At 43.4% G+C, this 27,996-nt stretch overlaps 1 protein-coding gene across 2 annotated transcripts; it reads left to right on the plus strand.

Annotated features, from left to right (window-relative positions):
* The first annotated feature begins 10,158 nt into the window (after positions 1 to 10,158).
* c6.2 (complement component 6, duplicate 2) lies at positions 10,159 to 27,993 on the plus strand. 2 transcript variants are annotated; one of them, XM_023987608.2, is made up of 19 exons: positions 10,159 to 10,217; positions 10,348 to 10,383; positions 11,811 to 12,011; positions 19,661 to 19,817; positions 19,913 to 20,054; positions 20,158 to 20,299; positions 20,496 to 20,640; positions 20,734 to 20,943; positions 21,226 to 21,466; positions 21,575 to 21,697; positions 21,863 to 22,029; positions 22,231 to 22,456; positions 22,705 to 22,873; positions 25,291 to 25,405; positions 25,999 to 26,131; positions 26,317 to 26,511; positions 26,682 to 26,769; positions 26,981 to 27,222; positions 27,422 to 27,993. In XM_023987608.2, the coding sequence occupies exons 3-19, from the start codon at positions 11,866 to 11,868 to the stop codon at positions 27,604 to 27,606; spliced, it is 2,826 nt and encodes a 941-aa protein (XP_023843376.1). In that variant the 5' UTR covers positions 10,159 to 10,217; positions 10,348 to 10,383; positions 11,811 to 11,865; the 3' UTR covers positions 27,607 to 27,993. The 2 variants fall into 2 exon arrangements, with proteins under 2 accessions (XP_023843376.1, XP_023843375.1); XM_023987607.2 differs by lacking the exon at positions 10,159 to 10,217 and having other exon boundaries at positions 10,250 to 10,383.
* The last annotated feature ends 3 nt before the right edge of the window (positions 27,994 to 27,996 follow it).

The raw sequence follows: 27,996 nt of genomic DNA on the forward strand, positions 1-27,996 counted from the left end.
GATCTTTGTTTTATCTTAAGCTGATCAGTCACTTTACTTTTGAATATGATTCGCTGTAGAAAAAGCTATTGAAAGGATAATGATGTTATTTTGCTATTATGTTATTCAAGCCAGCTCCCTTTGTAGAAAATGAGAACCTTTATAGGTCTATAGGCGAGCCCTAACAGATGTGCCAAGCTGATGACATAAGAGATTCAGTATGTTGGTAGACGGCTTCGCCTAAACTTTGCCTTCAGACATCTTCCTCAGAATGTCATTATATTTATTTCACTGTGCAATGCTTCTTTTGCAGTCTTCCATGAAAAGGAAACCGGTCTCCAACGTACATTTTCCATCAGAAGGGCTTTGCAATGTTACTTATAAAAGCCATTTGTCATTGAATGTAAATCAAATATATAAACAATGGTCAAAATTTCTTTGAATCATTTTTATTTAGATCTGAAGATTGGATGTCTACTGTAAATCGTTTGCATCTATTTATTTTGTATGTCTTGGCAGAAAGAGTACAGCATGAATATTGCTCAAAGTACTGTTGTAGATTTGTAGTGTATAGATGTTGCGCTATAGATTATTCTATGAATGATAGTATGTATAGGCCATTTTATAATGTGAATAAACTTTTTGTATAGAAATAATAGTTTTTGTCTGGTTTATACAGTGGCTCTGATCTGTAGTGTCTTGATGTTTGGATTCAGAGCCAATACGTGATGTTCACTGAGAGGATACACCCGTCTAAAAAAAATACTGTAGTATACTATGGTATACAGTGTCTTCAGAAAGTATTCACACCCCTTGACAGCCTGAATTTAAAATTGATTCAATTGAGATTTTATGTCAATGGCCTAGACACAATACCCCATAATGTCAAAGTGGAATCTTGTGAACATTGTTGACAAAAAAATGACAAATCGATTTTTATCCCACTTTGTAACACAACAAAATGTGGAAAAAGTCAAGGGGAGTGAATACTTTCTGAAGGTACTGTAAATATTATATTATTTACTGTAGCATTTTTGCGGACTTTACTGTAGTATTCAATATAGTGTTTTTGTGGACTAAAGTCCTCTAAAACACGACAGTGAATACTGTCGTGTTTACTGTAGTTTACTGTAGTATACTGTAGTATTTATAAATACTGTTGTAAAAGAAAACTGTAGTATATACTATAATTCATGTACTATTTTTGCAGATAGTAGTATACTGTTGTATTTGGGTCTTTCTATAAATAAAGTGGCCAATGTGTAACATCAGGGTAAACATTTCAAAATGGTTTGATATACTGTACGTATATTTAAATATGATTTTCTTGCAGCTTCACATCTGTAGTTACAGGAAAAAGAGTCTAGGTAGGCACAATGAGACCATAACTCCTAGCAACAGCAAAACATCGTTGTCATTCAAAATGTCACATGAAACATGTATACTGCTTGTTTCTTTGTCATGCCTAGTAGCCAGGTCTGTTTGTGCTTTAGTCAACTAATCTATAATTTATAGCCATGCTAAACATTCCAGAATAACTCAACAACAGCATTTCTATATTTTTTAATAGTTGATATAATAATTTAATGCAATAATATAATACAATGGGTTCTGTCAACAAAAACGTTGACAATAATAATAATAACAAAATCATTAAAATTAGTAAACTCTTCAAGCAGTGTGAGTGTGAGTGAGTGGGTCTGTCTTTCCTTCATTCCTTTGTCCTCTAGAATGTCAGAGGGGAGCGACCTCTGACCTTCTCATCCAATGAATTTTGAGAAGGAGACGAGGAGAGAGGAAGCAACGAATCAAGGAAATTCAATTGAGATTCTCCCAAGGACAGAGGAAGCAAGTATTTGACAGCTACAATATTAAACATGTTTGACAGTGCCAGGCTGACTGACTGAGCTACCATAATACCCATGGCCTGTTGAGAAACAACCCCTAGTCCCTACTGCCCAGTCTAGACACTTGTGGAGATCTGAGAGAGATTGATGGGTGGTGACATGGTGAGAGCTCCACCTTACCCTCTGATAGGCTTGATGGAATTTTGGTGGTATTGCTTACACCTGTCCAATTCTCTCAGATCTTCACAAGTGTCTAGGGGTAGGGGCTTTGGTTTTATATAATTTTTAGATTTCTATTCAACAAGGAATAAACAGGTCGTTTTCACATTCCCGATTGCTCCGTTTTAACTCGGAAAACATTAGATCAAAATGTACACGAACCGTAATCTTACCTCAGGATTCTTGACTTAACATGATGTAGGCTAATTATCTTGACCATCCAATTATCTTGACCACCGTAACAACATCGACTCCAAAATGTTCTGTCAATCTTCGAGATCAACATTCATTCCCACACTTTGGCTGTTGTTAAATTGTGTGCGGTATCACACAAGCTCTTTATCCTTTAGTGAATCAGCTGATGTTGAGAGAAAATGTCCCCATGTAGCTGAACAGCTAGACATCAAACGCGTATCAACTATTATGCAGTAATTATTGAAGAACCCCTTTAATTAAAGACGGTATTGATTTTTGTTTTATTAATCATGTTAAAGCTCCTCTTTATGTTAGAAGCATTGGATTTAGCAATCACATGCAGTGCATTATTTTGGATATGTGTGCCCATAAAAACACCGTAACATAGGGAAATACAAAATGTTACGAGGTTACAAGTACACTTCCGAAAAAAGAATCTGACAGCAATATCCAGAAATTTCATAGGATCAAGTTCAATGTGTAATTCATTAGTTAAATGCTTAGTATATGATATAACAACAAACAACAGTATCATAAATGTAAGGAAAGACAGGTAGTGTTTTATGTCACATGTTTTTGTAACGTCAGGAGAATGATGGGTGTAGTCAGGCGCAGAGAGCAGAAGTTAACGTGAGAAAACGCTTTAATGTCCAGAGATAACAGGAACAGGTACAAAAATGGGTGAAGCCAAAACACAGACGCAAACACAACCCAAAGACCACTGTTACAAAAACCGGACAACCGGACACCGGACAGTGAAAACCCAAAATAAATAATACACCTCCTACGTACAAATAACAAGCCCGCACAAACCCAAGCGGGCTAAACGAACTTAAATAGTACCCACCCCAAAAACCAAACAAGGAACAGGTGAAACCAATTAGACAAAAACAAACGAAAAGGAAAAAGGGATCGGTGGAAGCTAGTAGACCGGCGACGACGACCGCCGAGCGCCACCCGAACAGGAAGGGGAGCCACCTTCCCCCCCCCCCCCCCCTGCGTGCCGACACCGGCCTCGGGGATGACCCGGGGACAACACACTGCCTCGGGGACGACACACTGCTTACCCAGCTTCCGGCTGGGCAGGCGGAGGGCCAGGTTTCGGGTCGAGAGCCAGACCCTGTCCCCCGGTGCAAACACGGGGGCCTCACTGCGGTGACGGTCAGCGCTCCTCTTCTGCCGTCCACTCGCCTGACGCAGAGACTCCTGGATGGCTCTCCAGGTCTCCTTAGAGCGCTGCACCCACTCCTCCACCGCAGGAGCCTCGGTCTGGCTCTGATGCCCTGGTGTCAGATCCGGCTGGTACCCCAACACACACTCAAACGGTGACATGTTGGTAGAGGAGTGGGTTAGTGAATTCTGGGCCATTTCAGCCCAGGGGATGTATCTTGCCCACTCCCCTGGCCGGTCCTAGTAATACGACCGCGGATACCTACCCACTTCCTGGTTCACTCTCTCCACCTGCCCATTACTCTCCGGGTGATACCCCAAGGTTAGGCTGACCGAGACCCCCAGACGCTCCATAAACGCCCTCCACACTCGGGACGTAAACTGGGGACCCCGATCAGAAACGATGTCCTCGGGCACCCCGTAGTGCCGGAAGACATGGGTGAACAGCGCCTCCGCAGTCTGTAGGGCCGTAGGGAGACCGGGCAACGGGATAAGACAGCAGGACTTCGAGAACCGATCCACAACGACCAGGATCATTGTGTTCCCCTGAGACAGGGGAAGATCAGTGAGAAAATCCACCGATAGATGGGACCACGGCCGTTGTGGAACGGGGAAGGGTTGTAACTTCCCTCTTGGCAAGTGCCTAGGAGCCTTACTCTGGGCGCACACCGAACAGGAGGAGACATATAATCGCACGTCCCTCACCAAGGTAGGCCACCAGTACTTCCCTCTAAGACCTCGCACCGTCCTCGAAATACCCGGGTGACCTGACGAGGGTAGACTATGAGCCCACCGAATCAATTGATCACGAACAGCGAGCGGCACGTACCTACGACCCTGTCTCTTATACACATCTAGATGTGTATAAGAGACAGCATAGAATCGCACATCCCTCACCAAGGTAGGCCACCAGTACTTCCCTCTAAGACCTCGCACCGTCCTCGAAATACCCGGGTGACCTGACGCTGTCTCTTATACACATCTAGATGTGTATAAGAGACAGGATATACTCCAGGTTACGGTGGTCAGTCCAGATGAGGAAAGGGTGCTTAGCCCCCTCAAGCCAGTGTCTCCACACCTTCAGGGCCTTAACCATAGCCAACAACTCCCTGTCCCCCACATCATAATTCCGCTCCGCTGGCCCGAGCTTCTTCGGGAAAAAAGCACAGGGGCGGAGCTTCGGTGGCGTACCCGAGCGCTGTGAGAGCACGGCTCCAACTCCAGCCTCGGAGGGTCCGGATGCGCCAACACTGGCGGTGAACAGAGCCTTCAAACGACGGAAAGCTTCGTCCGCCTCTGCTGACCACTGCAAACGCACCGGCCCCCCCTTCAGCAGTGAGGTAATAGGCTGTCTCTTATACACATCTAGATGTGTATAAGAGACAGTCATAATTCCGCTCCGCTGGCCCGAGCTTCTTCGGGAAAAAAGCACAGGGGCGGAGCTTCGGTGGCGTACCCGAGCGCTGTGAGAGCACGGCTCCAACTCCAGCCTCGGAGGGTCCGGATGCGCCAACACTGGCGGTGAACAGAGCCTTCAAACGACGGAAAGCTTCGTCCGCCTCTGCTGACCACTGCAAACGCACCGGCCCCCCCTTCAGCAGTGAGGTAATAGGAGCTGCTACCTGGCCAAAACCCCGGATAAACCTCCGGTAGTAATTGGCAAACCCTAAGAACCGCTGCACCTCTTTTACCGTGGTCGGAGTCGGCCAATTACGCACGGCCTTYACGCGGTCACKCTCCATRACCACCCCCGAGGTGGAAATGRGATAACCCAGGAAGGAAACGGCTCGTTTGGAAAACTCACATTTCTCCGCCTTCACGTACAGGTCATGCTCCAGCAGTCGCCCAAGAACCTTGCGCACCAGAGACACATGCGCAGCGCGTGTAGCGGAGTAGATCAAGATATCGTCAATATAATATACACCACCACACTGTCCGTGCAGGTCTCTGAGAATCTCGTCGACGAAGGATTGAAAGATGGCTGGAGCATTCTTTAACCCGTACGGCATGACGAGGTACTCATAATGGCCAGATCTGGTACTAAACGCGGTTTTCCACTCATCTCCCTCCCGAATACGCACCAGATTATACGCGCTCCTGAGGTCCAGTTTCGTGAAGAACCGCACTCCGTGAAATGATTCCAACGCCGTAGCGATGAGAGGTAGTGGGTAACTAAAACCCACAGTGATGGAATTTAGACCTCGATAATCAATACACGGACGCAAACCACCCTCCCTTCTCTTCACGAAAAAGAAACTCGAGGAGATGGGTGACATGGAGGGCCGAATGTACCCCTGTCCCAGGCCTTCCGTGACATATGTCTCCATAGCCAACGTCTCCTCCTGGGACAAAGGATACACGTGACTCCTGGGTAGTGCAGCGTTTACCTGGAGGTTTATCACACAATCCCCCTGTCGATGGGGTGGTAATTGGGTCGCCTTCTTCTTACTGAAGGCGATAGCCATATCGGCATACTCACCGGGAATGCGCACGGTGGAAACCTGGTCTGGACTCTCCACCGTTGTCGCACCGATGGAAACTCCTACACACCTGCCTGAACACTCATCAGACCACCCTTGGAGAGCTCCCTGTCTCCACAAAATCTTAGGATTGTGAATAGCCAGCCAGGGGATCCCCAGCACCACCGGAAACGCAGGTGAATCGATAAGGAACAGACTAATCCGCTCCTTATGATTCCCCTGCGTAATCATCTCCAGAGGAATCGTGGCCTCCCTGACCAGCCCTGACCCTAACGGTCGACTATCTAAGGAGTGCACGGGGAAGGGGGGGGTCTACCTTAACTAACGGAATCCTCAACCTCTGGGCGAGTCCGCGATCTATAAAGTTCCCCGCTGCGCCTAAATCGACTAGCGCCTTATGCTGGAGAGAGGGAAAAAATGTAAGGAAACAAATTAATAAAAACATGTGACCAACAGGAAGCTCTGGGAGAGTGTGGTGCTGACTCACCTGGGGTGACCGAGGAGTGTTCTGCCTGCCCTCTCGACTCCCAGATGGACTCCTCCAGCACCGACCGGAAGTGTGCCCTCTCCGGCCACAACTYGTACAGGAGGAGCCTCCTCCTCCGGRCTCCCTAGATGCAGCCCCCCCTAGCTCCATCGGGATGGGAGCGGGAGGGCCAGGAGATYGAACTGACAGGACCCRTTCAGAACGTCCGCGAGCAGCTAGCAGATGGTRTAGCCGGATRGACATGTCTATTAGCTCATCCAYGCTGAGCGTAGTGTCRCGACAAGCCAGCTCCCTGCGGACGTCCTCTCTCAGGCTACACCTGTAATGGTCTATCAGGGCCCTGTCGTTCCACCCTGCTCCAGCGGCCAAGGTCCGGAATTCCAACGTGAAGTCCTGCGCGCTCCTCGTCTCCTGCCGGAGATGGAACAACCTCTCACCCGCTGCTCGGCCCTCCGGAGGGTGATCGAACACGGCCCGGAAACGGCAGGTGAACTCCGGGTAGTGGCCCCTTGCTGAGTTGGGCCCGTTCCAGACGGCATTGGCCCAATCTAGGGCTCTACCCATCAGGCAAGAGACGAGGACACTCACGCTCTCCTCGTCCGAGGGAGCCGGCCGAACGGTGGCCAGGTAGAGCTCTAGTTGTAGCAGGAATCCCTGGCACCTCGCCGCCGCTCCATCGTACTCCCTCGGAGGCGTAATACGCAGAGCGCTGGCACCGGATTCCGCTGGAGGAGATGGTAGAGTTGCTGGTGGGAGGGTAGGTGGGGAGACCACTCCTCTCCCAACGATCCATCCTCTCCATCATTTGATCCATCACTGATCCGATGCGATGGAGAATGGAAGTGTGATGAAGGACTCTCTCCTCCATCGTGGGGAGAGGGGTGGTTGCCGCTCCTGCTGACTCCATATATGTGGTGCGGGCTTCTGTAACGTTTGGAGAATGATGGGTGTGGAGTCAGGCGCAGAGAGCAGAAGTTAACGGAAAAAAACGCTTTAATGTCCACAGATAACAGGAACAGGTACAAAAATGGGTGAAGCCAAAACACAGGCGCAAACACAACCCAAAGACCACTGTTACAAAAACCGGACAGCGAAAACCCAAAATAAATAATACACCTCCTACGTACAAATAACAACAAGCCCGCACAAACCCAAGCGGGCTAAACGAACTTAAATAGTACCCACCCCAAAAACCAAACAAGGAACAGGTGAAACCAATTAGACAAAAACAAACGAAAAGGAAAAAGGGATCGGTGGCAGCTAGTAGACCGGCGACGACGACTGCCGAGCGCCACCCGAACAGGAAGGGGAGCCACCTTCGATGATATTCGTGACAGTTTTTGCCAAATCTGTGAAGACTCCAAGCATGAGAAAGGATTTAAACATAGGTTTGGATTCAAAGCATAAATTATATTGAATGTACTGTTGAAGTCGAAAGTTTACATACACCTTAGCCAAATACATTAAAACTCAGTTTTACAATATTCCTGACATTTAATCCTAGTAAAGATTCCCTGTCTTAGGTCAGTTAGGATCACCACTTTATTTTAAGAATGTGAAATGTCAGAATAATAGTAGAGAGAATGATTTATTTGAGCTTTTATTTCTTTCATCACATTCCCAATGGGTCAGAAGTTTACATACACACAATTATTATTTGGTAGCATTGCCTTTAAATTGTTTGACCTGGGTCAAACGTTTCGGGTAGCCTTCCACAAGCTTCCCAGAATAAGTTGGCTGAATTTTGGCCCATTCCTCCAGCAAAGCACCCCCACATCATGATGCTGCCAACCCTGTCCTTCACGGTTGGGATGGTGTTCTTCGGCTTGCAAGCCTCCCCCTTTTTCCTCCAAACAATAACGATGGTCATTATGGCCAAACAGTTCTATTTTTGTTTCATCAGACAAGAGGACATTTCTCCAAAAAGTACAATCTTTGTCCACATGTGCAAACCGTTGTCTGGCATTTTTATGACGGTTTTGGAGCAGTGGCTTCTTCCTTGCTGAGCGGCCTTTCAGGTTATGTCGATATAGGACTCGTTTTACTGTGGATATAGATACTTTTCTACCTGATCCCTCCAGCATCTTCACAGGGTCCTTTCCTTTTGTTCTGGGATTTATTTACAGTTTTTGCACCAAAGTACGTTAATCTCTAGGAGACAGAATGCATCTCCTTCCTGAGCGCTATAACGGCTGCATGGTCCCATGGTGTTTATACTTGCGTACTATTGTTTATACAGATGAACATGGTACCTTCAGGCGTTTGGAAATTGCTCCAAAGGATGAACCAGACTTGTGGAGGTCTAAAACTCCGATTTCAACTCTATCTATGTTCCCCTTTTGTATGTTAATATATTCACATGACACAAATTGCAAATTATTCATGAATGACTTTGTAACAGTTCCAAACAGTTGTCCACTACAATAAATGCTCACCCTTACCCTAGTTTATAGAAAGATCCATTTACTGTAGTGTTTTTGCATACTTTAGTATACTGTAGTATTTACTGTAGTGTTTTTGCAGACTGTAGTATACTGTAGTATTTACTGTAGTATTTTTGCAGACATTTCTATAGTATTTACTATAGTAATTTAGTTTTAATATATTTGACATAGAAGTGGAGGCTTTCTCCTTGATTAAACCTACTGGAGAAATACAAAAAGAGCTCATTTTCGATAACCTTTAGGTAGGTAGGACTGGTGTCTAAATGGATAGTTTAGAGCTTCTGCTCTTTCTATAACCTGTAGGGAACACAGTATACAGTATGGTCTATACTTGGCACGTAGATTTCTCACTTATGGGTGGCACAAATTGGGATATGGTGGACGGAAATGGGCAGGTATATGCAAATTAAATACTGTAGTATTTACTATAGTTAAAAAAGCTTGTGTATTTGCAGACTGTCGTGTTTTTGCTGACATTACTGTAGTATTTACTTCAGTGTTTTTTATGTGGATAATACTGTAGTATTTACTATAGTATTCTACAGTATACTACAAAATGCTATAGTACGTACTACACATTATCAAGGGATACTACAGTGTGTATTTTAGTATTCTACAGTATATTCTACAGTACTGTAGTATTCTATAGTAAAGTGTCGTATTTTTTCATGTGGGCAATGATGGAGAGAAATAGTGGATACTTACAGAGCTATTAACTTCATCACAGCATGAAACCCTTTTCAGTTTTATCAGGGTTACAGGAATGCAGTGTGTGATTCATGACCTCTTTCTTTCGACACTCTTTCTAGGACTATGTTAAAGGGTGGGGTGTCAATAGGGGGAGAGTTAACCTTTTGCTGCAGTGGGCTAAATCAGTCTCACACAAAGTGATTGTTGGTAGTCTTAAACAAATCTACATTGAAACAAAAGTACACACATGGTTATGGGCTTAAAAATATATAGAGTTAAAATGTATTCAATTTTGAGGTTGCATTCCAATATTACACTTTATATACATCACAGAACACTGAAATATATCAAAACTGTTTGACATAGAAACACCAGATTTTTGTCAACAAAAAATGTGACCCTTAAGAGCTTTTAATAACATTCCACCCATGAGGCCAAAGAGGGCGCTTGAAGTCATTGACTGCAGGAAAGGGTTACAAGGAGTTGTAGAGAGGACTTACAGCTGGTGAACATTACCGGAATCTGACATTTCCAGACACTTTTTCCAGTAACAGGACAGGGTGGAGGGTTGCGAAAGGAGGGTTTGGAAGACTTGAGATTCAGAACTTTGAACTTTGTGTTGTCATTGCTTAGCCTTCAGTCTTTTTGGTGTATGTTCTAGGCTGGGTTTGTGGCTGTTACAGGAAGGGGGTTTCCTGTTTAAGAGGTAGGCAAGTCAAATAACCAATCGTTTTCACAGTCCGATTCCCTTGGGAGATCATTTAGGGGGGTATATGAAGTAGTTCCCCTCAAGCTATTGAACATAAACATACTCACATGCACACACACTCTTGCAGAGCTCAGGATCTAGTGGCCGAGGAGTCAACACTGTGGTGAGTCAGAATTTGTTTGTTTGAATTGTATTGACAATCTGTTTGTTATCTGGAAGGGGACAGTATCTAGACCGCGTAGTTTTGCAAAACTATGGACTATATGTGAGGAAGAATTTAACCCTTGATGCCTAAATTATATTATAGTATCATGCAGATGCGGACTCGAGTCATATGACTTGGACTAGTGCTGAGCAATTAACCAACATTTCTGTTATTTTCATTTTTTAAAGAACGAATTGACCAAATTATTTGAATTCCATATTGTTCGTTTTTTTTCTGTGAGCTGGATGCACAGGTTCTGTAGAGATAAATCAGATCAAGCCCCGAACTGTGCAATGCAATAGGCAGTTTTATTTTACAACAGCCCAATATTGTACATAGTTTAGCGCAGAAAACGTGGCAATTAACAATAATGAACATAATCCACTGCGTGCCAGTTTACTTGTCCGGTCTGTGTGGAACAGACATGGAGACGGATAGAAGAGAGAACTTGCAATCAAGAGGGATAGAAAGCAATTGCTTTGTTAGTTATCACTACCTGAAAATACATGATATAAGCGATTGATAGTTGGTATTCAGCAGTCATAAAAGTATGCCTTATTTACTTTGAAGAACTACTAAAATAGTGATTTTTGTCAGACAGCATAGGCAGCAGCTCTATGAGAGGATGACTTGGAAAGAAATAATGAAGTCATCAAACTAAACAAATATTTTATGAAAATAAAATAATGTGAATAAATGATGATTAACATGTGATAAGCCGTAATGGGTAGTCACTACTATCATGGGACTTTTATTAATTGTTTATTCTGTTCTTACAGCATTCAACCCACATAGGACAGGTTAAGCCTGATACAGAGGCTATTTCTTTTGGGCCCATGTATATTTGGTCAATCTACTTGTATATTTTGTATGATATGAAGCTTTCACCATTGGATCACCAAGACCTGTAAATAAATGTACACTCTGAGCACGTCAACCTGCCTTGCCTTCTGCTGATGTCACGCCCTTACGACTGCTACAAGGACCCTATTTTACAATTACATCATCAATTACATTTTGTAGACAAAATAATGAAAAGGGTTGTCTGGTAGCCTCAATAAATAGACAACGATTTGTAGTTGAACAAGTCATTGCATGTATAGATAATTTTTACCTGATTTGAAAAAACTTGTGACTTGTGCATTCTAACTTGCTGTTAGAATGCACAACTTGCACTTGACTCGAGACTTGACCCGTTCTACTTGGGACTCGACTTGAGACTGACCTTGTGACTTGAGACTTGCTTGTGACTCGAATAATAGTGACTTGGTCCCACCTCTGGTATCATGTGGGATGAAGTGCATGGATTTCATTGAGTGTGCCTGGATGTAAATCCTGCTCAACTATCTATTTCCTCATCCACCTCCTTATCTTTCTCCATCCAGTTCTTTCAGAAGTGTCCTGACCAGAGTGTGAGCTGTTCCTGGACCATCCTTCTCCATGGACCGTACCAACAGTCTCCTGGTACTGCTGCATGTCCTGGGTTCAGTTACGGTCAGCCTGGGCTGCTTCTGTGACCACTACGCCTGGAGCTCATGGTCCACCTGCACCAGAACCTGCAACTACGGGACCCAGGAGCGCCGCAGGTAAAATACACAACTTAGTATGAGCAGAGAGATAGCACAGAACTAAATGGTAACTTTACATGAAGTAAAGTTGTGGGGCTTGCTTTATCTCTGTCCAAGTATTTTTATGGTAGTGAAAGAAGCTGAAATGTTTTACTGTACTATTTAAAGTAAAGTAGTTGCATACTGTATAGTCAAAGTAACATTTTGTAAAATAATTGGTCTGATTACTTTGATATACTACTATATAAACCTTATTACTTTGGATTGTTGGGAATTTAGATCACAAAAATGTATAAACTACAGTTGATGCGTTTGAACACTGAAAGAAGACATACAGATGTAGGATCTTAATTTGAGCCAGTTTGCTACAGCAGGAAAATAATTGTGCAGCAACAGGAAATGTGAATTATTATGTGGTTTGTAATTAATTGACATTTTTTGTAGGGGTTGATACATTTTTCATTGAGGCAAATAATTACATTTTAATTGGAAATTATAAACTTTAGAATCCTTTTTAAACCTTGGTTACAATACAAGTTTGCTTTTTCTGCTGTGCAGGAAAATTCTCTGCAACAAAAGAATAATCAAATTAAGATCCTACATCTGTATGACAATGCGATATTCTGTCAGAAGATGGGAATAATAGGCAGGATTATGTGCACAAGACTCTTAGCAAAGCAACTCTGAATCAGGAGACATGCATGATTTACTTTTGTAAAACGTTCAGTGTAACTTAAGTTTAATTTTAGTTCAAATCAAATCCAATTTTATTTGTCACATACACATGGTTAGCAGATGTTAATGTGAGTGTAGCGAAATGCTTGTGCTTCTAGTTCCAACAGTGCAGTAATATCCAACGAGTAATCTAACCTAACAACGAGTAATCTAACCTAACAACAGTTGAATGACGATGTAATGATTAGAAAGTTTTAGGCTATTTGGGGTGAGAAATATGATGGTGCATCTAGTGATTACAGCTTTTTAAAAGTATTTTTGTGGTAGTTGAAGAACTGTGTACAATAGGTTTGTATGTAGACCTACTGATAGCTAGTTGTAGTTATATCTAATAAATAAACTATTTAGACTAACAGTGAAAAGTACATTTCCTGAAGAAAATGTGGTGTGCTTGCTAGCTTATTTTAAAGTATGTATGGTTTTGAAATGGTATAGAGTGATAGTGTCTGCAAGAGTAATGGTGGTGACTGTTTTTATTTTTTATTTAACCTTTATTTTACTAGCCAAGTCAGTTAAGAACAAACTATTATTTTACAATGACGGCCTACCGCGGCCAACCCCTCCCCTAATCCGGACGATGCTGGGCCAATTGTGTGCCTCCCTATGGGACTCCCGATCACGGCCGGTTGTGTTATAGCCCAGGATCGAACCAGGGTCTGTAATGACGCCTCTAGCGCTGAGATGTAGTGCCTTAGACCACTGTGTCACTCGGGAGCCCAATAGTTGAAAAAGTAAGTCGACTAAAATATTGATTGATTGATTGGTTGGTTGAGATGAATGGGCAGCCTGAACATGTGAAAGTTAGTTTGGTGTCTCTTGCTTGAACGGTTCAAGAGTTACAATTATAGTTGGTGGGTATTACAGTATATGCATATGTATGCACACTGTCATTTACATTTACATTTACATTTAAGTCATTTAGCTGACGCTCTTATCCAGAGCGACTTACAAATTGGAAAGTTCATACATATTCATCCTGGTCCCCCCGTGGGGAATGAACCCACAACCCTGGCGTTGCAAGCGCCATGCTCTACCAACTGAGCCACACGGGACCGTTGGCTTGTTGGGGGAGGTTTATGACCCCCATAAATACCTTTCCCTTTTCTCTCTCTCTAATTTATAGAGTTGACTCTTGTAAAGCCTTTGTAACATAGAGAGTCTGGTAACATCAAAAGGTGGGAAACGGAACCATATTTCGGTAATCCAACCAGTTGAAAATATGTGTTGGTACTTAATGAATAGGATGTCAGATCAGTTGACGTCTGAGACATGATTACTGATGATAGGACGACATTAACTGTATCTTGGAAAATCTACACATTCTAGTTATCAGATTCACATGAAATTGTTGTGCAATTTAAATGTTTACATATGAAACTATTTGTGAAAAGAAGAAATGTAATTTTAGCTTCTTAAATGAGAGAACGGTGTGTCATAGAGAAACTCTGCTCACTCAGAGGCCCCGCCCAAGTGAACAGACATGGGTTGTAAACTATGAAACACGCCCTTCTTTCACCACTATGTAAACCCGTTGACGAAAATTCAACTTCCTGTTCCAAGGACGTGCGGACTTGCGGTCCCCACGTTGAAAGGACAAAGATCACCTACAGAACTAAGCCAACCTCAGCGTGAGCTCTGGTTGAACGACAAGAACCTAATGAAATTAGCATCGAATTTCAACGTGAAGATGACGATCCACATGCCGAAAGGATGAATTTCGACTATACCAGCCAGAATATAGCATGAGCTTAAAAGTATGGCAACTTGGTATGAACTTTGAACTCTTATTCACTAAAGAAGTGATACCCTCTCCACCCACTAAACGTGGGCTAGGAGAGGACGGACAGAGTATCCATTCTACCACGCTCCAGTTCACCACTAGACATTCTTCAGAGGACAAGCGATCCATAAATCAATCAGCTCTAATTAGCACATCTAGGAGAGTATGCAAGTGTGTGTGCATGGACTTTGCAGATGTATTTCTCACATGTTCAGCACATAGTATTTGTTATACAGTCCTTCTTTGGGGGGAAGAATTGGCATCTCCTCCTCTTGCTTGCCCCAGCTGCAACCTCAGGTGGATCAGGACAAGATTCAGCCCCCTGAACAGCTTTCACAAGCGCTGCAGAGGCTGCTGTGTGGAGGAGGCGCTCCCTTCTTTGAATGTGTGGTGTTACAAGTGCCTTTCCCAGCTGCTCCAGGAACACCCTCCTCTTGTTACGCTTATCAGGCATCCAGGTAGGGTTGATTTTGTTCCATATCACGAAGGCATTGTATGAGGACACATCAATGATGTTATGGAAGATGACCACCAGCTGGCAGTCATCCTCCTGCAGCTGTAAGTTCCAATCACCTTGTCCAGGTTGTCCACGCCTCTTTTGTTGTGGTTATAGTCCAGGATGATGGCTGGCTTCCTGTCCTCACGATCACTGATCTCAGCCATTTTGTGCAGTGTGCTCAGGAGGACCACATTCTTGTTCCTCTTTGGGAGGTAAGACACTAGAGTGGCGGTGGGGGGAAGGCAAAATTTGATGAGGCCTCTCTCTCCCTTGTTGCGAGGAGTGCAGGGGGGAGCTCAGGCTTGTTCTTTCTACTGTGCCAACCATGGTGATCTTCCTCTTCAGGAGCTGCTGGCTGAGTTCAATCAGTAGTGTGTCTTTGTGGTTGTTGTGGTGTGTAAATTTATAACTGCCGGGTCAAAAATACAATCTTTGTACCCTGGTGGTGTACAGCTTTCATGGAAATATGAACAAAGGCGATGTTTCACTTTTTCTAATGTTGGGGTCATTCTAAGAAAAGTAATCAAATTTCAAGTTTAAGAAAGATAATTTAGGGGGTTTTCTCTGCTGTTAAACACAGTGGCAGGTCATTTTTGACCCTTAAGACAACACAAGGGTTAAACGGTTTAAGAGGAGTAGCGTGTTAAATAACAACAATAATAATAATATTTATAAAAAATCAGAGTATGATGAAAATTTACAGTTTAGCAAGTCCCATCTAATAACAAATTCAGAGTTAGCCTACAATTATAATACTTTTGTATTTGATTTTAAATAGCCTAGTAATAGGGCTTTTAAAATATATTTTCATGATTAATAGGCTGACACATTGCCTTTAGCTACAGAATATCTCACCACCATGTATTTCCAGATCCTCCCCTCTCTCCTTCATTCTTTTCTCCAGAAAGCAGAGAGAGGGGCTGTCAACCGTTTTAATGAAATATGTTTTGCTGTGAAAACATGTTACTATCGATGTTCACAAACAATTTTCATGTAGTTTCCCAATTTAAGCAGTGGGTAGCTGCAGGAACAGGGTTGGAGAGACCATGGCATACAGAATTTGGGCGGAATATCACCTCACATCTGTAAAATACCTGGAGTAGCCTACCAACATGCCGGACATGAGTGAAACGAACCCTGCGGGAAAGTGGCCTCCATTGCAAAAGGATGACATGTCTTTTTTCTCTTGCCCCTTTTCCAGTACATTTGGTAATGGGCCATTCTAAATCTAAACAAATTGTACATATTAGTAAAGATAAGATTACATTTAAATTGAGAATAGTCTGATGGGTGAAAATATGATCACTTGAGGAGAGAACAACGTGTGCAGCAAGGAATAAAGTACAAGCTGGGTTTTTTTCTTAGACTTTCTCAAATCATCGATAGCCTAGTCATGATGCAGCCCATATATCTTCATTTATAAGGCATTCTATGGTTTGCAACATTCACAACTTAAGTTGCCAAATAACTTTAAATATAGCATATAGATAGAACCTGTTTCAAATGATCACTTTCACGCTCATCATAGCGTTCATATGGGCACTCTCGTTCCGGGAATGGAAAAAAAATATTCTTTCTATTTTATTCATCTAAATTCATTTAAATTATTGCTACAATAAAATCATATAATGTAAAATAATGGCAAAGGCACTTATAAGCATTTCTTGTCTGCTAAATGAACAAGCCTATAGCATGGTGCATAGCCAGATAACATACAGTGCATTCGGAAAGTATTCAGACCCCTTCTAAAAAAATCATCATCAATCTAAGCACAATACCCTATAATGACAAAGCAAAAACAGGTTTTTAGACATTTTTGCAAATGTATTAAAAATAAAAAACAAAGAATACCGAATTATTCAGACCATTTCATATGAGACTCGAAATTGAGCTCAGCTGCATACTGTTTCCATTGATCAACCTTGAGATGTTTCTACAACTTGATTGGAATCTACCTGTGGTAAATGTAATTGTTTTGACATGATTTGGAAAGGAACACACCTGTCTATATATACAGTTGAAATCGGAAGTTTACATACACTTAGGTTGGAGTCATTAAAACTAGTTTTTCAACCACTCCTCAAATGTCTTTGTTAAACTTCTTATGGCTGGGGGCAGTATTGAGTAGCTTGGATGAATAAGGTGCCCAGAGTAAACTGCTTGCTACTCAGTCCAAGAAGCTAAGATATGCATATTATTAGTAGATTTGGATAGAAAACACTCTGGAGTTTCTAAAACTGTCTGTGAGTATAACAGAACTCATATGGCAGGCAAAAACCTGAGAAAAAATCCAACCAGGAAGTGGGAAATCTGAGGTTTGTAGGTTTGCCTATCCAATATACAGTGTCTTTGGGGTCATATTGCACTTCCTAAGGCTTCCACTAGATGTCAACAGTCTTTAGAACCTTGTTTGATGCTTCTACTGTGAAGAATGAGGGAAGGAGAGCTCTTTGAGTCAGGTGTCTGGCATGAGCTGGTCACGCGCGCTCCCGTGAGAGTGACCTGCGTTCCATCGCATTTCTGAAGACAAAGGAATTCTCTGGTTGAAACATTATTGAAGATTTATGTTAAAAACATCCTAAAGATTGATTCTATACATCGTTTGACATGTTTCTACGAGCGTCATCAATTTGGATTTTGCAACTAAACGCACAAACAAAAAGGAGGTATTTGGACATAAATTATGGACGTTATCGAACAAAACAAACATTTATTGTGGAACTGGGATTCCTGGGAGTGCATTCTGATGAAGATCAAAGGTAAGTGAATATTTATAAATGCTTATTCTGACATCTGTTGATCCACAACATGGCGGATATTTTTATGGCTTGTTTGGGCTTTGAGCGCTGTACTCAGGTTATAGCCTGGTGTGCTTTTTCTGTAAAGTTTCTTTAAATCTGACACAGCGGTTGCATTAAGGAGAGGTTTATATAAAGTTCCATGTATAATACTTGTATCTTTATCAATGTTTATTATGAGTATTTCTATAAATTGATGTGGCTCTCTGCAAAATCACCGAATGTTTTGGAGGCAAAACATTACTGAACATAATGCGCCAATGTAAACTAAGATTGTTGGATATAATATGAACTTTATCGAACAAAACATACATGTATTGTGTAACATGAGTCCTATGAGTGTCATCTGATGAAGATCATCAAAGGTTAGTGATTAATTTTATCTCTATTTCTGCTTTTTGTGACTCCTCTCTTGGCTGAAAATATGGCTGTGTTTTTCTGTGACTAGGTACTGACCTAACATAATCGTTTGGTGTGCCTTTGTCGTAAAGCCTTTTGGAAATCGGACACTGTGGCTGGATTTAAAACAAGTTCATCTTTAAAATGGTGTAAAATACTTGTATGTTTGAGGAATTTTAATTATGAGATTTCTGTTGTTTGAATTTGGCGCCCTGCACTTTCACTGGCTGTTGTCAAGTCGATCCCGTTAACGGGATCTCAGCTATAAGAAGTTTTAACAAGCTATAGTTTTGGCAAGTCGGTTAGGACATCTACTTTCTGCATGACGCAAGTAATTTTTCCAAACAATTGTTTACAGACAGATTATTTAACTTATAATTCACTGTATCACATTTCCAGTGGGTCAGAAGTTTACATACACTAAGTTGACTGTGCCTTTAAACAGCTCGGAAAATCCAGAAAATTTGTCATGGCTTTAGAAGCTTCTGATAGGCCAATTGACTCATTTGAGTCAATTGGAGGTGTACCTGTGGATGTATTTCAAGGCCTAGCTTCAAACTCAGTGCCTCTTTGCTTGACATCATGGGGAAATCAAAATAAATCAGCCAAGACCTCAGAAAAAACATTGTAGATCTCCACGTCTGGTTCATCCTTTGGAGCAATTTACAAACGCCTGAAGGTACCACGTTCATCTGTACAAACAATAGCACGCAAGTATAAACACCATGGGACCTCGCAGCCGTCAAACCGCTCAGGAAGGAGACACGTTCTGTCTCCTAGAGATAAACATACTTTGGTGCGAAAATTGCTAATCAATCCCAGAACAACAGCAAAGGACCTTGTGAAGATGCTGGAGGAAACAAGTACAAAAGTATCAATATCCACAGTAAACGAGTCCTATATCGACATAACCTGAGAGGCCGCTCAGCAAGGAGAAAGCCACTGCTCCAAAACCGCCATAAAAGCCAGACTACGGTTTGCAACTGCACATGGGAACAAAGATCATACTTTTTGGAGAAATGTCCTCTGGTCTGATGAAACAAAAATAGAACTGTTTGGCCATAATGACCATTGTTACGTTTGGAGGAAAAAGGGGGAGGCTTGCAAGCTGAAGAACACCATCCCAACCGTGAAGCACGGGGGTGGCAGCATCATGTTGTGGGGGTGCTTTGCTGCAGGGGGGACTGGTGTACTTCTCAAAAGAGATGGCATCATGAGGAATGAAAATGATGTAGAAATATTGAAGCAACATCTCAAGACATCAGTCAGGAAGTTAAAGCTTGGTTGCAAATGGGTCTTCCAAATGGACAATGACCCCAAGCATACGTCCAAATTTGTGGCAAAATGGCTTTTGCGTTTGTTCAGTGTTTTCATGATCATCTCAGTTTTAAACAAACCTCTTTTGAAATACAATAGAATACGACTTTCTGTGTTTTCACAATTCCCTCCTCTGCAGGAGTATCCAATATGATGACTATTACTGGAAGAATAGTTGTGAGCAGCTGTGTCAGAAGCATGAGAGTCGGGCATGTAATGTCCAGGCCTGCTTCATCCACTGTCAACTCACTGATTGGGCCAACTGGTCCGGGTGCTCCCCGTGTGCCAAAAAACAGGCAAGTGAAAGAATATACACACACAGAGACACACAGACAGAAATACACGCACACACTTCCACCGTCTGTCTCTGACCAGTTTTCTGATGTTGTAGTTAAGGACTCGGTCACTGCTAAGGCCTTCCCAGTTTGGAGGCGTGGAGTGTGATGCTGTTCTGACAGAAGACAGAGCGTGTTACCCATCAACAGAGTGCAAGATGGAAACACTCAACTGCAAAGAGTTTCAGTGTGGCAATGGTAAACAGTCACATATTCACCTACTACATATACAGTATAAACAAAATACTGCATGTGCACATTTAAACAAAACTCTGCTCATGTACATTTCCCCTTGTCGCAGGTCGCTGTATCAGCTCCAAACTAACATGCAATAAACAGAACGACTGTGGGGACAACTCAGATGAGAAGAACTGTGATGAATTCAAAATAGTGTGTCCTGTTGAGAAGAGAGTGGTCCCTGGAGCTGACCTCATAGGAAACGGGTAGGTTAAAGGTCAAAGGCCAGCATAAGACATTGCCTGGAGCAGTGGTCAATGTCATAGTAGATGTTTAGCAGTAGTCAGTGAATACAGAGCAGGACTGCTTCATGTAATTTCTTGATACGTATCCTGTGATTTTAAGAAAAGTAACGTAACTTCAGGGTTAATGCTGCTGGCTTGTGTTACTTTCCTGTTTCAGGTTTGATGCCATGGCAGAGGATATGAGGGGGGCGGTACTGGATAACATGTTCATGGGGGACACCTGCAACTTGAACAAGAGCAGAGGCAGCAGCTACAGGCTGTACTACCGCGTCCCAGCCAATGTAGAAAGCTTTGAGATCAAGGTACAGTACTACTGCATAGAGATCTCATCTTATTCTATTTCCCCATGTTTGACTGGTCTGGGATCAGATCTAGTTGTGGTTCTGCTTCCACAGGTCGAGATCCCAGATGACTTTAAACAGGAACCCCAGCCAGTCTACAGTGAGACCGTCAACCTGGCCTCCCCACCAGTCTCTACCAGCAGTAGTACCTCCAGTGGTGACTCTAGTTTCATCTGGGTCCCGATCTTCTTCTTTGGTTCCAGAAGCCACCACCAATCCAACACAGGCAACTTCAAGCAGGCTATTTCAGCTTCAAAGAAGACGGCAAGCTGCATCTACAGTATATGCACTCTCACATATTCACAATCACTTACATGCATGCAATCACACACACACAAATAAACACCCTGATCACAGTATTGCAACGTAGTGGTAGACCTTGAAGTAGAGGTTTCCCTTAATCACAGATCTAAGATAACATTACCATACCCTCTATCCAAGCAGTATGACTGGCATTTACTGTGAGGCAGGCATACAATCACTGCGTTTCAAAGCTGGGAAAGTAACACTGACGTTATGATTATGTAATCTCACCCTATTCTGCAGGACTCCCAGTTCTTCCGAGTGCACCAGGTGTTACCTGTATCCAGATTCAGGGTGAAGGATTCAGACCTGTACCTGACAGAGCCCTTCTTACAGTTTCTGACCAGCCTGCCTCTGGAGTACAACTACGCCCTCTACAGGGAGATCTTCAAGCACTTTGGGACCCACTACTTTGCCTCCGGGACCTTAGGGGGACACTATGATCTGCTTTACCAATACAGCAGACTGGAGCTTAAGAACAGTGGTACGAGAGCACAACCTTGTAGTCAAAAGGAGGCACAATACCCACTGCCAGTGCATTGTTCTCTCTGATTTCATAAATTGTTAATTTTTTTGTGTTTCATTGTCACAGGTTTAACAGAAGAGCATACCAAAGGATGCCTAAAGTCTGAGTCGAGCATGAATATAATAATATACTCGCGAAGTTCAAATGTTGTAAGATGCTCCGACAATACAATGACTCAAAAACATGAAGGTTGGTTTTTCTAATTACCGTTACATACAAATTTAACATTCAAGATAGACCACCTTGCTCTAGTCGTCTTGACTTTTCACTTGTTCGGTTTCATTAAGTATCTATCTCAATAGTTTTGTTGAGAACTGGCTTTTCACCATTTACTGTTACTTCTGTGTTGGTCAGGCTCTTTCGTGCAGTCGTCAGAAAAGTCTTTCTCCATGGTGCGTGGAGGCAGGACCGGAGAGGCTGCAGCCCTGGCCTGGGAGAATAAAGGGGCTGCCCCTGACAGCACCACTTATAAGAACTGGGCCAAATCACTCATAGACAACCCTGCTGTTGTGGATTATGAGGTCAGAACTCCCTCCATGGAATATAATGAAATAGGATGGAAACAATGAATCCAGTTAATTCACTGATTGTGTATGTTTGGCTGTGATATAGTGAATCCATACCATCTTTTTGAGATACTTTCTGTTTATGACAGCTCTTTCCTAAGACATAAAACATGTCACTTCCTGTGAGAAATTGGTCTCCTTCCTATCTGTCTCCAGCTGTTGCCCATCATCAATCTGGTCAAGGGGATCCCATGTGCTGCCACAAAAAGAAGGCATCTGACCAGAGCTCTGGTGGAGTACCTGGAGGACTTTGACTCCTGCAAGTGTGCCCCCTGCCCTAACAATGCCCGTGCCATCCTCTCTGGCACAGACTGTCAGTGCATCTGCCAGACGGGTACCTACGGGCCCAACTGTGAGCAACGGGCGCAAGACTACACCTCAGGTACACAGCAGCACCCACTCACTAATTGATATACACATTTTTATACAGGATGAGGATTATGTATAGTCCCTGTTGTGTATTGCACAGTCATTTGACAGTGCTCAGTATGTTTGACTGACACCAGACACTGCTGAATGTGGTTTGACTCCTGGTGATTAGTACACACCAAACAGTGCTGAATGTGGTTTGGCTTCTGGTCTGTAAACACCAGGCAGGTCTGAGTGTGGTTTGCTGTGTGGTTTCCTCAGAGGCAGTAGATGGTTACTGGAGCTGCTGGGGGACATGGAGTGCCTGTGATGCATCCCTGAAGAGACATCGTACCAGAGAGTGCAACAACCCCGCTCCCCTGAGGGGGGGCAAACCCTGCCAGGGACCGGTCAGACAGGAGGAGGGATGCTTCATCTCCATCTTCCAAGAGTAAGAGAGACTGACATGTTTAAGCCTTGAGACAATTGAGATATGGATTGTGTATTTGTGCCATTCAGAGGGAGAATGGGCAAGACAAAAGATTTAAGTTCCTTTGAACGGGGTATGGACGCGAGCTGCCCAGTGACGCGAACCACCAGACGAGCCAAATCCCTTTTATGCTCGCTTAGAGGCAAGCAACACTGAAGCATGCACGAGAGCTGGATGACGGTGTGATAACGCTCTTGGTAGCCGATATGAACACTCTTGGTAGCCGATGTGAATCAAACCTTTAAACAGGTCAACATTCACAAAGGCGCTGGGCCAGACGGATTACCAGGACATGTACTCAAAGCATGCGCGGACCAACTGTCAGCTGTCTTCACTGACATTTTAATCTCTCCCTGACGGAGTCTGTAATGCCTACATGTTTCAAGCAGACCACCAAAGTCCCTGTGCCCGAGGAAGCGAAGGTAACCTTCCTAAATGAATACCGCCCCGTGGCAGCCATGAAGTGCTTCGAAAGGCTGGTCATGGCGCACATCAACAGCATCCTCCCGGACACCCTAGACCCACTCCAATTCGCATACCGCCCCAACAGATCCACAGATGATGCAACCTCAATCGTACTCCACACTGCCCTTTCTCACTGGGACAAAAGGAACACCTATGTGAGAATGCTGTTCATTGACTACAGCTCAGCGTTCAACACCATAGTGCCCACGAAGCTCATCACTAAGCTAAGGACTCTGGGACTAAACACCTCCCTCTGCACCTTGTATCTGTTCTTTCTGACGGGCCACCCCTAGGTGGTAAGAGTATGCAACAACACATCTGCCACGCTGATCCTTAACACTGGGGCTCCTCAGGGGTGTGTACTTAGTCCCCTCCTGTATTCCCTGTTCACCTACGACTGCGTGGCCAAACACGACTCCAACACCATCATTAAGTTTTCTGACGACACAACAGTGGTAGGCCTGATCACCGACAACGACGAGACGGCCTATAGGGAGGAGGTCAGAGAACTGGCAGTATTGTGCCAGGACAACGACCTCTCCCTCAATGTGAGCAAGACAAAGGAGCTGATCGTGGACTACAGGAAAAGGCGGGCCGAACAGGCCTCCATTAACATCAACGGGGCTGTAGTGGAGCGGGTCAAGAGTTTCAAGTTCCTTGGTGTCCACATCACCAATGAACTATCATGGTCCAAACATACCAAGACAGTCGTGAAGAGGGCACAACAAAACCTTTTCCCCATCAGGAGACTGAAAAGATTTGGCATGGGTGCCCAGATTCTCAAAAGGTTCTACAGCTGCACCATCGGGAGCATCCTGACTGGTTGCATCACCGCCTGGTATGGCAACTGCTCGGCATCTGACCGTTAGGAGCTACAGAGGGTAGTGCGAACAGCCCAATACATCACTGGGGCCAAGCTTCCTGCCATCCAGGACCTATATAATAGGTGGTGTCAGAGGAAATCCCATAAAATAGTCAGAGACTCCAGTCACCCAAGTTATAGACTGTTTTCTCTGCTACCGCACGGCAAGCGATACTGGAGCACCAAGTCTAGGACCAAAAGGCTCCTCAACAGCTTTTACCCCCAAGTCATAAGACTGCCGAACAATTCATAAAATCGCCACCGGACAATTTACATTGACCCCCCCACCCCCCTCCCTTTTGTACACTCACTGTTTGTTTGTTACCTATGCATAGTCACTTCGCCCCCACCTACATGTACAAATAACCTCAACTAGCCTCTACCCCTGCACTCTGACTCGGTACCAGTGCCCCCTGTATATAGCCTCGTTATTCTTATTGTGTTACTTTTATTCTTACTTTTTATTTTAGTCTACTTGGTAAATATTTTCTTCTTGAACTGCACTGTTAGCTAAGGGTTTGTAAGTAAGCATTTCACGGTAAAGTCTAGTTGTTTGATTTGGTAGTAGGTTCTAGGCGCACCGGTTTGTGTCAAGAACTGCAACGCTGCTGGGTATTTCACGCTCAACAGTTTCCCGTGTGTATCAAAATTATTAACCACCCAAAGGACATCCAGCCAACTTGACACCTGTGGGAAGCATTGGAGTCAACATGGACCAGCATCCCCGTGGAATGCTTTCGGCAACTTGTAGAATCCATGCCCCGACGAATTGAGGCTGTTTTGAGGGAAAAAAGGCAGGATGCAACTCAATATTAGAAAGGTGTTCCTAATGTTTGGTATACCCAGTGTATATTGAAAGCAGGTGTGGTTCCAGTGTTCATCAATACACTTTATGTTAGTGTTTCCTTTATTTTGGCAGTTACCTGTACATACCACTCCAGTAAAATAGAATCGATCAGGAAGAGTGTTGGTCTTCTAGATAAAAACGTACTGTTGATTTATATACCTGAGTGCGTTTCTGATTTTCTGTTGGTCTGTCTTTTCTCCGCAGGCAAAATGTATGTGTTAATGATGAGGACTTTGCCACAGAGGGGCGGGCGGAGGGCTTGCCTCCCGGCGTGGAGGGCTGTCCAAGACCCAAGCGTCCTGCCAACAGTCACCTCAGGGTAGACACAAGCTAACAACGCTAGCTGCTAACAAAGCTGACAGAGCTCACTAAAGATCTCTGAAAGAGTGATATTTCCAAAGGCTCTGGGCCAGCTCTCAGTGATGTCAGTCTTAGTGACCTTTACTTGTTTATACCCTTATTACCATCTTCTTCTTCTTCTTTATTTAGTCTCTCTCTCTCAGGGGCTTTATTGGCATGGTAAACAATTACATTGCCAAAGAAAGTGAAATAAACAATCATAAATTAACAGTAAACATTACACACACAAACATTTTCAAAGAACCGTTTGACATGTTATATTGTTAACTACACTGTTGTAAAAATGTGCAAATAGCTTTTCTTAGTTTTGGGTCAGTCACAGTGGTCAGATATTCTGCCACTGTGTACTCTCTGTTTAGGGACAGATGGCATTCCAATGTTTTCAGTTTTTGGAATTAATTCTTTCCCTCATGATTTGGTTGGGTCTAATGGACTTTTTAACAGAGCCCCAGAACCAGCTGGCTGAGGGGCCTCTTCTCTAGGTTCATCTCTCTGCAGGTTAGGGCTTTATGATGGAAGGTTTGGTCTCTCTCTCTGTCTTCTCAATGTCAGAAAGATAAGCGTTACTATGAGTTTGGCGACATGGAGGAGTTCCTGTGCTTCACAGGGTTTGAAATGGAAGGTTACCAGTTCATCAACTGTCGCCCTGATGGGACCTGGACCCCGCCCACAGGGATGTGCATCAGTAAGTCTGTCCTCTTAGGAACAATCCCTGCATAGAATGCGGACAGAAGGCATAACACTCTGTCCATACCAAACCTCTTTTGTTTGGACAGACTTTGGAATCCATGTTTTGCCAATACAATAGCATCATTTTTCATTTTTTTTCATGTCAAACCATTCTTGTTGAGTATTTGTCCTCCATCTTAGGGAAGGTGTGCTCCCCGCCTGCCGTGCCTGAGGGTATGACTCTGTACCCCTCCAAGAAGGAGTACAAGGTGGACCACTCCGTGGGACTTGACTGCACGGAGAAAGGAATGGTTCCGTCAGAACAGGGCTTCTACACCTGTGCCAAGAGTCTAACCTGGGAGCCTCCACTTCCTAAAGACCTGCACTGCAAAATAGGTAGTCTGTCTCAAAGGGACTTTGAAGAAACATTAGAGGGATGTTGGTGGAAAGTTGGCATCCTTTTAAAGTCCTCATAGAGTTTTTTGACTATCAAGTGGAGATCACATGATTGACAATATAATTCAATTACGTAATTGGATGTTTGTCCTGTCAATGTGTCTGTCCAGATAAGCCATTTGTTCCTGACAATCAATGTGGGAGAGGAGAGAGGCACGTTGGATCCAAATGTATCTGCGTGGCACGTGAGACATGCCTGTGAGCACTTTTACCTACATAATCAAGTCATGAACAATTCAATATTAATGGACTATTAATTGCCTTTTAACGTTAGCTAATCACATGCATCTGAAGGCCACCATAATAATTTGGTTCCCGAATCAGTCTGTTCATCTAGATGTGTCCTCTTCATGGACTGACTAATGACTTCCACATCTGTGTGTGCTCCACCTATGTGTGTGTATTGCAGCCCATACAAACCTGAGTTCTGCATCTTCAATGCTGAAGTTGGCAGTGGTGTGATGATGTCTTACTGTGGTTTCCACTCGGGCCGTTGCCATGGTGACCAGCTCTTCTTCATGAATGTGGGCCCGTGTGACGAGGATGTGGTCAGCCTGGACTGGGCCAAGTTCAGGATCAGCATGGCTGCCAAGAGCTCAGTCCAGGAGCCCTGCGACTCTGACACCTGCTACGAGTGGGAGAGCTGCACCGGTATGACTGACTGACCACAGATTCCCTCTCAGATTTAGATGGCACTTGACCACTTCAGCTGAAATAACCTCAAAAAGTTAACTAGTTTACATGCAAAACAATTAATTATGTTTCAAGGATGAATGTGTCCATAGGGTTTCAACATAGCTAAATCATTTCATATACCTGTGCTCTTTCCCTTTTGTCTTTGTGCAATCAGAGTCCAAACAATGTCTGTGTAAAGTTCCCCGGGACTGTCCTAAGGAGGGAGAACACATGTTCTGTGTGAAGCTGCTGAAGACCCAGAGCAAGAGGAGTGTGAATCTGTGTTTCATGGCTGCCATCAAGTGTAGAAAGATGGAGTTTGAGATTCTCAACGAAGGCCTGTGTGAAGAGTCCACATAACCAGGTCCTACTGTAGCTTTCCTCTTCCTGTATTCTATCACTCTCTCCCTCTCCATTATACCATACAGCACAATTTAACTGTAAAGACTGATGTTCTGAAGGAGCTGATTTTTGTCCCGTTTGAATTGCAGCTTTGTTCAACTTAATTTGTTAATAATCTAGCTTGAAGTTAACTTCTTTGCAGGTTATTTTGTACTTGTATGTATTTTTTTATGTCCTTTTATGACTATTTGCTTATGTGTTTTTATGAAATCAAATATATTTTGGCAAAATGTGGTGTTTAAATGAAATTAACAAAAACAAATCTTTTTTTATCCAATATTATTTTATTTACAACAACTTGCAACTACATGTAACCACCAAAATAAAGGAAACACGAACACAGTGTCT

The sequence above is a fragment of the Salvelinus sp. IW2-2015 genome, linkage group LG5 (assembly GCF_002910315.2).
Source record: "Salvelinus sp. IW2-2015 linkage group LG5, ASM291031v2, whole genome shotgun sequence".
In the NCBI taxonomy this organism is placed as follows: domain Eukaryota; kingdom Metazoa; phylum Chordata; class Actinopteri; order Salmoniformes; family Salmonidae; genus Salvelinus; species Salvelinus sp. IW2-2015.